The 10,024-nt window shown below is 37.4% G+C and overlaps 1 protein-coding gene across 1 annotated transcript; it reads right to left on the bottom strand.

Moving 5' to 3' along the window:
* Positions 1–2,183: 2,183 nt before the first annotated feature.
* On the bottom strand, positions 2,184–6,815 carry LOC148852195 (beta-galactosidase 15-like). Its single transcript, XM_088945935.1, has 18 exons — positions 6,614–6,815; positions 6,237–6,332; positions 6,032–6,144; positions 5,863–5,932; positions 5,663–5,755; positions 5,401–5,544; positions 5,209–5,297; positions 5,015–5,120; positions 4,844–4,931; positions 4,595–4,713; positions 4,340–4,501; positions 4,049–4,245; positions 3,852–3,955; positions 3,629–3,738; positions 3,283–3,510; positions 2,993–3,204; positions 2,640–2,916; positions 2,184–2,511 (listed from the first exon to the last, which is right to left on the bottom strand). Exons 1-18 carry the CDS (start codon positions 6,788–6,790, stop codon positions 2,401–2,403), a joined length of 2,496 nt encoding a protein of 831 aa, XP_088802061.1. The 5' UTR covers positions 6,791–6,815; the 3' UTR covers positions 2,184–2,400.
* Between the last annotated feature and the right edge of the window lie 3,209 nt (positions 6,816–10,024).

Raw genomic sequence — 10,024 nt, 5'->3', positions numbered from 1 at the left:
GTGAATGTACATGTTGTAGTGCTTCATCTTCCTATCAAGACACAATAGAAGCATTAGGAAAACAAAGTGTGTACCATGTTCATCTAATAGTGTTCTATTATGTCAAGTTTCAGGTGGATGGTGATAGTAGTATCGGTGTCAGCGGTGTATCATATCAGAGTTCTAATTCATTCCACACAAACTCACATCTGAGTTTGCCTGGGATAACAACAGTCTTCATGACAAAAAACTGGAATTAAGTAGGGTTTGTCTGGGATTCTGATAAGAAATCCTTGTGAGAAATTGAAGAAAACTACAACTTTGCAACTCTGCAAGCAAGGCTATTATACAATCTCCAAAGCTGTTGTTTCCGTCTGTGCCTCAGGAATGTAAGCTTATTGTTCTGGGTACTCTTATATTTCCTAGATGCAAAGAATTTGGTTTGAAACAGAAATAATGGTTGTTGCTTTTTTGATGTATCTATTATGACTTGCCTCATCAACAGCATGCCAGTTTTAATGGGTTTATCCTGTTTTGGTGTTTCTATTATGACTTGTCTCATCAAACAGAATGTTTTATTTAGTATTGTTTTTATTTTTCTCTCTCTCAACTTCTGGGTGTAGAGTGTAGAATGAAGAGAGAATGAGTAGGAAACAGCAAAACACTTAATCCATCAAGCCATATGTTAACCAAAATAAATCGGAATCCTAGCTAGAAAGTAGAAACATATAATGAAAATAATAAAAGCATAATAAATAAATATTATAATGAGGAAAGCAGAACTACCAGCCCCTACCCCTTCTTGCCCCTCCAACTTGCAACAAAGCACATCTTCCTAACGTCACCCACTTCAATTCCATTTGCATGCCCACCTCAGCTGAATGCACGAATAACATCCTAAGATCATACACAAAACAGAGTATATAAAAAAATTGAAATGCAGAGGGAACCCAGCTTCATACAGCCATTTCAAGAAATGGAAAATTGGAAGAAATCTAATCTTCAACAAACCCTTAAGCAAAAATGGGAACATACCAAGCTACCCTTTCCATTCGAACCTAAAACAAAAACATCAATCCTTATAGACATGTAACGGTTTCACCTTTCTCTCGTTAGGTGAAGCCACATTGAAGACTTGAGAGAGAGAGAACCCAAAAAATGCAGTGGATACGTGTTCGCATCAGGCAATAATCACACCAGTCGGACTATTTATATGTGCTGCTACTGTCATGCAGTGAATACGTGTTCAAATCAGGCAATAATCACACCACTCAGACTATTCATATGTGTTCCTACAGTAAAATAATGATCAAATTGTTTATTTCTTAAAACTAAGCCGATTAAACACAAAAACACCAAAATAGTTAATTATACATATAACATAACACGTGGCGAAAAGGGAGATCAACCCAATCGTATTAATATATATATCGTCTAGAGATGATCCCACAATCAATCGATGATATGATGACATATGTTTGGATCAGTCAAAACAGCAATTTGAATAGTCTGTTGAATGCAATTTTTGGATCTTTCTAATGGTTGTATCTCTTGCATAACAAAGAACCATCCCGAACAATTAGTTAATTTACATCTAACTGATAACAGATTTTCTGGAGAGATAAGTCAAATTGATGCATTGAAATTGAGGACAATTTGTCTGTCCAATTACAGTTTGACTGGTACGATTCCGGAAGACTTTTGGGAGATTGAAGAAGTTGAAGATCCTGTCTTTTTGCATTCTAACATTCTATGGAGAGAGGTGAAACAATGACACCAGGCTCCCCCCTTGGAAACAAACACTGCTACTTTATTAATTGTCACGGACTTACGGTCCAGCCAATTTAAATCCCAACACAATAATGTTCACGAGAATAATGATTACACCAACCTCAATTTGAATCAACATAATATCCACCATCACTCCTCTCATGGAACCCAAATGTCAGTCACATGAACGATGAGCAGGAATCCCTTGTTATAGTCACTTAAATTAATTCATGGCTTAGGAGGATTATGAAAATCTCAATTTTCTGTCTAACGATCATTATAACAAATGGAATAGCAAGATTCATGAAAATCTCAATTTTGTTTGCACTACAATTTCATTTCAACTCTCACGCATTTGCCTTAGTGCAAATCAAATTGCATTGCAAACAAACAGAGATGACAAGATAATAAATCCATAGAAGAAGGAAAGGCACTGAAGTACAATTAATTTAACTTTAATATTACTAGAACTCAAACTTTGATTTGTTTCTCATATATGACATCCCGCCCTGTCAAAATATTCTATTCTAAAACACTTGAAACAAAACTTAAACTATCTAGGTTACAACTTGTAAAAGAAAAAAAAAAAAAGGAAAACATGATATACCTAACAACTGTTTGGTAATTAATAGAAAAAAAAGTTAAAAATCTCTAACAGACAGCTTCAACTGCTAGTCTCTTGGTGATATTCCCGCCACAATTGGAAGCTCCAAGAGCATTTTTCGACACTTCAATAGAACAGCTCTCCTTTCCAACACATGCCTACGAAAGAACAAGAACAAAATCAAAAATCAAAAATCAAAAATAAATATGCTCTGATAGTGAAAAAGAAAAGCAAATAGAGAGATCATAGTGAGAGAGAAAGGGAGAGGGAGAGAGAGAGAAATTACATTTTGAACAGTAGACAGAATATCTTTGGCATCACAACTTCCTTCGACAAAAGATCCACAAGTGCCCTGTGGGTCACCAAAGCTAGCAAATCGAATTTCTGAAATGGTCTGACCACTCTGGCATGAGAGCTCCAATGTCTTTCCCTCTTGTACAGTGGCACAAGCTGAACCAACAGTAACAGTCTGGAAGTTCACAAGGTAAGGACTGCCACCCATCTCTTCAAACAATGTCAATGTGTTCTCGTCATCCCGAAGAAAAGATCGAGGGACATGGTACCTAATAACATTTGCACAACTTAGTAAGACTTCTGGCTCCTCTAAACATCAAAATACAAGAAAGACATTCTTCTTACCATCTCTGAGATGGATGACCACAATTAGTCACACATTTAGAATCACTATATGGTCCACGATAGTCACATGTGTTGCTGCAACCATCCTGTTGAGAAAGAAAAGTTGGCCAGTAGCGTCCAATGCTTTTTCCATTCACCCAAGCATGGCCCTTACCCAAACCTTGCAAATCCACCACAACTGGGTCTGTTCCTAGAGGAGGCTTGAAGGTTGTCTGAAAATAAAACAATTCAAGAATTAGAACGTGTGATTTCTAAAACTACAGAAAACAAATTATGGCAGGAAAATATACCTTGTACCAAGTCATCATCCTGTTTGTGGGAAGATTTTCCGATTTCCATTCCGAATCATGGCTTAAATCTTCATTGTAAAGTTGCTTCTCCTCACCATTCAACCCAACCTTAAATGTCCACTTGTTTGAAGACAAATCTTTAACTATCTCCGCACCAGTTTTCTTTCCAATCAAGGCAACAGGACCAAGTATTCCAGTTGGTGTCAGGTCGTACATGGCACCATAATTCTAGTTACCAATATCGGATAAAAGAAACAAACAAGAAGAACAAGTTAGTGTTCGAGCTTAGGAAATATGAAATTGTGAGGATGCATGGAACGATGATCAGTTGTAAATATATATACACCTTTAATCCAACAGTGGCACTAAGCAATGAAATTTGATTCCTGCCAGGTTTCAACTTAATCATTTTCTCAAAAGCAAAGACAAAGCCTCCATGTTCGGCCCACTGGGAACCTAAAAATGGTAAATCAAAAATTGAGTGAAAAGAAAAACAAGAAAAACAGTTATCATACTTCTTTCTAAGATATCTATATATCTCGATCGAAGTAGACTTTCAAATTACCTACCAATATGGTTGCCATTAACATAAGCATGAAGCACATGCCCAGTAGTATTTACTAGGAGAGTCAAATCAGTGCCCCAAATAGGATCCTTTTCATCCATGTTTACACTGTAGTAACACAGACATGAATCATAAATCTCTTCAACAGAAACAATGAATGAAATGTTCATGTACGTAACTCTGCAAGTTACAAACTATTACCTAGTCATGTACCACAAATAATCACTTGCGTCATTAGTTACAAACTTTTGTTCCATGAGGTGTGAGGCAACCATTGGACCCTTGCCCTCAAGAGCTGTCTCTGTAATTTGTTCCGGCCTCCATAGCCATTTGAGGCTCATAGGCTGATCTTCAGCAGCATTCACCTTCTTTACCATCACTGAGGTCTGAGCACTAATCTGAAAATACAATAAATATAATATTTTAATACTCTTTATTGCAATAACTTAATCCATATTTTTCCATATGGAATATAAAGATACGGATCCTCACCTTAGCAGTATTGTAGACCTCTTTCTTGCAATCAGGGAGAATACCAACAGACCAAGCAGGAATTGTATATTGCCTGCCTTGAAAGGTGATGGTAGCATCAGTAGTAGTGTTTGCATTACTCAAGAAGCAGCTTGATGTTTCATTTGTAGCGTAAATTGTTGCCTAAAAATCATTAAGAACTCAGGTTTACATTTAATTGTTCAATCCAATCCATGTTTTTAAGTTTTAAGAGTAGAAAATTTCATAATAACTCACCCCAACAGAGTTTCCAAAATCAGTATGGGAAACATCTCCATGGGTAAGCACCTTCTCAATTGATTTCAGCACAAGATGAAGCTCCTTCAAATGCCCCCACTTTGGTTGATTGAGATTACCTGTAGAGTTTCTAATAACTTAGGTCCATATCAAATGGCATGACTGATTAAAGTTAAAGACAACGATCCTTTTCTTTTCCTACTTGATTCTACCAAATCAATGTGAGCTTAGTTAAATTTAAATTTATACCATATTCGTCAAGGGGTGCATCATAATCATAAGTTGTTGCGATGTAAGGACCTCCTGCTGTCCGGCCAAAGTTGGTGCCACCATGATACTGTAAACAAAAGAAAAAAGTTGTATAATGAACCAGGAAGAATAGCGTAGAAAATAGAAGCATCAAAAGGAACAGTTACAAACCATGTAATAATTCTGGAAAATTCCACCAGTTTGGAAGAAACGTGCAACTGCGTAGGCCACATCCTCAGCAGTTCTATGTGGGTCTGCACCTCCCCAATTCTTGAACCTAAAACAGCACTATAATCCTCAGTAACTCTTAACAAACACAAAGAAAAGCTAACAATTTGGTTTACAAAATAGAAAGAAAAACTCACCAGCCAGTCCAATTTTCAGTCCACATCTTAGGGCTATTGGGGTTGTTTGGAGTGAATGAATCACAGTACCAACCATTGCATGTGTTGATCTAATTAAAAAATATAATATAATAATAACTTATTAAGTATCAATCTTAATTAACTATTTAAAGAAATAACAAAATAAACATTTATTTAATTTAAAAGCTTTACCATTGGCTTAGGAGCATCAGATTGTTGACACATAACCCAGGGAACGCCAATGCCTAGAGATTCCGCCATGTTTGCACACCAATTGATATAAGTTTTTCCAGCGTCACCATATGGTCCCATGACGTTGCCATATTCATTCTCAATCTATTATACATAAATAAAAATTTAAAACAAAACTAAATTTGATTGTTCATACTATACTAATTAAATTATCTTGTAATGCAATATAAAACTGAAGAAGTAAATTAATAGTTTGGCAAACCTGAGCAAGGATAATAGGCCCTCCTTGTGAGGCAAATAGGTTCTCTTGCTTTATCATGTCAACTATCAAGGTTGTAAAATTTTTCATCTCATTCTAAATAAAATAAAAACAAACAAATATAAAATAAAAAAAATTAGTTGACTGAGAAAATAAAAATAAAAAAGAAAAGGAGAAAAATAAAAATCTCTAAAAAAAGTTACCATGTAGACAGGATTATCAGTTCTAAGTTCTTGAATTCCCGGCAAATTATGCAACCAAACAGGAAATCCGCTGAAAATAAACAGACGAATATTAACAAACTTGACGAATAAATAGATAAATAATGTAAACTATTGGAATACAAAAAGGAGGAGAAAAAATAAAGCCTACCCATAATTCCATTCAGCACAGACATAAGGTCCAATACGGAGAACAGCATATAATCCGGCTTCTTGGACAGTTTTGAGGAACCTAATAATATCCAAATTGCCCGAAAAGTCATACTGAAAAAGAAACAAAAAATAAAAGTCAGAAATATCTTGTATAAAATAAATTTGACGTGAAAAAACAAAGATTTACTAGTAAGTCTGAGAACCTGGCGACGACGAGGTTCGTGGACATTCCAGAAAACATAAGTCTCTATTGCATCAAGCCCACCTTCCTTTGCTTTTCTTATTAAATCCGGCCACATCTGCATTACCCATAAACAGTTAATAACATCGATTGAAAAATAAACTAAGTGATTCTTTGATTCAAATTGGTTCTTTGTTCAAATATCTACCATTTATACATTCAAAAAATAAAAATAAAAGCTTATCCGATAAGGATTTTAGTAAAAAAAATTCTTTGCTTTGCTTCTTTCAAAGATATGCTACAATCACGTCAAAACATCCAACAAGAAACTATGATTTTGATATATATAATATAATCTCGCTAATAACATAAATTATTTTCATTACGAAAAAACTATACCCCTGGAGTGCTGCGAGGATAGTGAATTGATCCAGAGATCAAAACCCTCCTTTCTCCATTAATCTTAATTGCTCTCCCATCGTATGTAACTTCAGTTGCCAAAGAACCCAAGCAAAAACAAACGAAAACTAATCCTGCAGTAAGTAGCTGAAGAGCTCGCAAACCATCCATTGTCATTCTCTTTCAATGCAAGAGCAGAAAAAAACTCACTCATCTACGAATAGTGTCTGCATGCAACGAAGCCACATTTATAACCAACGAAAATGTTCATTAGAAGCCAACATCTAGTTATTCACCCTTATCCGAATATCTTCTTAATCTCTCACTGATCTTATCCCTTCGAAAAATTGTTACACCCTTCCATCTCCTCGACTGACCTTATCCCTTCGAAAAGTTGTTATACGGTTACACCCTTCCATCTCCTCGACTAATCTTATCCCTTCGAAAAGTTGTTACACTCTTATATCTCCTCCGAAAAGTTGTTGCACTCTTATATCTCCTCGAAGTAAGCTGATAGAGTGAAAGGGAGTGAAAAGCATTAAAGCTCTATGTCACGGTAGCTCAAAAATTGGAAGTAGTATAGGGTTTTCCAAGTTACCCGTTTGTAGCCTGTCGACCTTCCTTACCATCCCTAGGATTCTTCAGTCAAGAGTTGTAAAACTCGGCTGGAAAAGTAGAACTGCTTTTCTCTCCGGGTCAACGGGTCAGCAGTTCAATTATCTGGTCACTGGGTCAAGCCGTAATGTCACACTTTAAAATAAAATTTTAAATATTTAAATAACACAAAAATCGGTAAAGATGGGTCAACTGTTCAACCATTTGGGTCAATGGATCATCAACCAAAACGAGGATTTGTAAATGGGTCTAAATGAGTCTCCGCCCAATAACAGGTTGAGGACCCACTGACCCAAAAGGGAATTCACTTGCGATTGGTTGTTACGTATCCTAACCAATATTGGCCAATGAACAGTTCCGATGGATCCACCGATTAATCATTTACAATACTTCAATTTTACCCTATTTTTGTACTATTTTTTCTTTCTACACTACTTCAAGCTTCAAGCATGATTCAACTGAACTTGCAACTGATTTGGTAGAATTTTTGAAATTTTACATAAGTCTTGACCTCCAGGGTTCAATATGATAGGTACATAGAATCCAAAATTCTAAATCTGATGACACCAAGATCAACTAAATTCGACACCATTTACCTTTCATCTTATGACCTAAACCCAAAATTGATTTCGATCATCTGATCAAGGTCACTTTGATCATTAATCTCATCTCATATCAAGATAGAAATCAAACACCATAGGTACGTAGAGTTTGAATTCCAAATTCAGCAACACCCAAGTCCAACACTCAAAGTTAGAACTGATTCCCATCATCTAGTGGTGGTCATTTCAACCCTAAAACATATATCACCTTAAGTTCAAAATCTAATATTATAGGTATGTAAAGCCCAAAATTCCAAATCCAACGACACTAAGGTGACGTTTAGTAAATCTGAAGTATGAAGTCTGAAAAGCGAAAAAACATCTGAAAGTATAAAAATGGCTTTTGTAATTTTATAGACATTTGAATATAGTGGGTTGTTCAGTAATCTGAATGTTGTAATGTCTGAAAAGTTTGCACTTTACAAATTTACCTCTTGATTCATTATTTAAATAAAAGTAAATGAAAATTACTAGAATAATATAATATTACAGAAAAATATTATAAAATAGTAGAAAAAGATAAAATATTATGAATTGGTAATAAAATATTAAAAAATAATTAAAAATATTAACAACTAAAGAGTAATAAATAATGATGTAACCGTTTCTGGTCACGTACCAATTTTTTATTTTTTGGCTAAGTACCTCATCATTTGACCTACTCCCAGGAGAGGATGGTGGAGCTCCCTGGTGGTGAACTGCCTGGGGGAGAGCTATGCCGAGCTGGGGAGAGCTATGCCAAGCTGGGGAGAGCTATGTCAAGCTCCCTGATGGAGAACTGCTTGGGGCAAAGCTATGCTGAGCTCCCTGGTGGTGAGCTACCTTGGTGGACTCGTCATTTTACCTGCTTCTAGGCGGCCTGTAACTCAGAGGATGGTGAAGCTCCCTGGTGTAGCGTGACCCAACTGCCCTCTGCAAGAGGTGATCTCCCCTCCTTTGTAGGCGACGGGAGTTGAGGGACCTGCGAGAATTCCATCTTTTCCTCCTCTTTGTAGGCGACGGGAGCTAAGGAACCTACGAGAACTCCATCTTTCCTCCTCTTTGTAAGCGGCGGGAGCTTGAGGAACCTGCGAGGACTGAACCAGGGAGCCCAGGGGTATTTACCCAGTGGGGATTCTCCGATGCCTAAGTTAGCACTCTGATTGTAGAGGGATTGAAGATGATATTAGAGGAATGAGAGACCCAGAGAGCCGGGATTACCTTCATTTTTTCATCCTCTCTAGCCTAGCTTTGGGGGTCGAAGTCCTTATATAGCGGTGCCCAGTCACATCAAGCGTAACTACCAATACCCTAGCCATTACTGTCAGGATTGAGGTGGCAGGTGTAGGCTACTGCTGCATGGTACAGACTCGTCAAGCGTGCCATGCTTTTCAAAGAGGGCAGGCATGACACCGCTTGGCAAGAGATGTGAGCGCTGCCACCAGATCTGTCAGGTATGGTTGTCAGGCAGGAGATCTTCCTGCAATATGCCAAATTGCTCTTCTATACCGAGCTACCCTGCAAGTGGCAAGCTACCTATGGCAACGAGCTCCCTGGTGGCTACTTAGTGACGAGCTCCCTAGTAGTGAACCACCTTGATGAGCTGCTGAGTGCGCTGCCTTGGTGGCGAGCTCCTTGGAGAGCTACCTAACTCCTTGGTGAGCTACTGAGCTCCTTGGAGAGCTGCCTAGCTCCTTAGTGGCGAGCTCCTTGGAGAGTTGCCGAGCTCCTTGGTGGTGAGCCCGCGAGCTGCCGAGCTCCTTGATGAGCTGCCGAGCTCCTTGGCGAGCTCCTTGGAGAGCTGCCTAACTCCTTGGTAAGTTCCTTGGAAAGCTGCCGAGCTCCTTGGTGAGCTCCTTGGAGAGCTGCGTAATTCCTTGGTGGTGAGCTCCTTGGTGAGCTGCCGTGAGGTGCCAAGTGTCATAATTCCATTGGAGGGCCAAATCTGCCCTCATCAAATAATATCACTAAAAAATAAAAAAGCTAAGTTAAAAAGATAAAATAGTAAAATTTGTTATAAATAATAATAAAAATGTAAAATAAAAGAAATGAATAAAATGGGATTAACACTTCTTAGAATCCCGATTTTGTTGTTATGAATTCGTTTTATATTTTCTCATTTCCAATTTTGTTGTTAACAATTATTTTAGGGAAAATTCCCGATTAGTACCTTGTACTTTTGGTTTCCAAACTTTGAAATGCGATAATTCAGTAT

Source organism: Nelumbo lutea, chromosome 5 (assembly GCF_056320005.1).
Source record: "Nelumbo lutea isolate HS-2025 chromosome 5, American lotus-T2T, whole genome shotgun sequence".
Lineage (NCBI taxonomy): Eukaryota > Viridiplantae > Streptophyta > Magnoliopsida > Proteales > Nelumbonaceae > Nelumbo > Nelumbo lutea.
The sequence above is the reverse complement of the archived record's forward strand: the minus strand, read 5'-3'. Positions and strand labels throughout refer to the sequence as shown.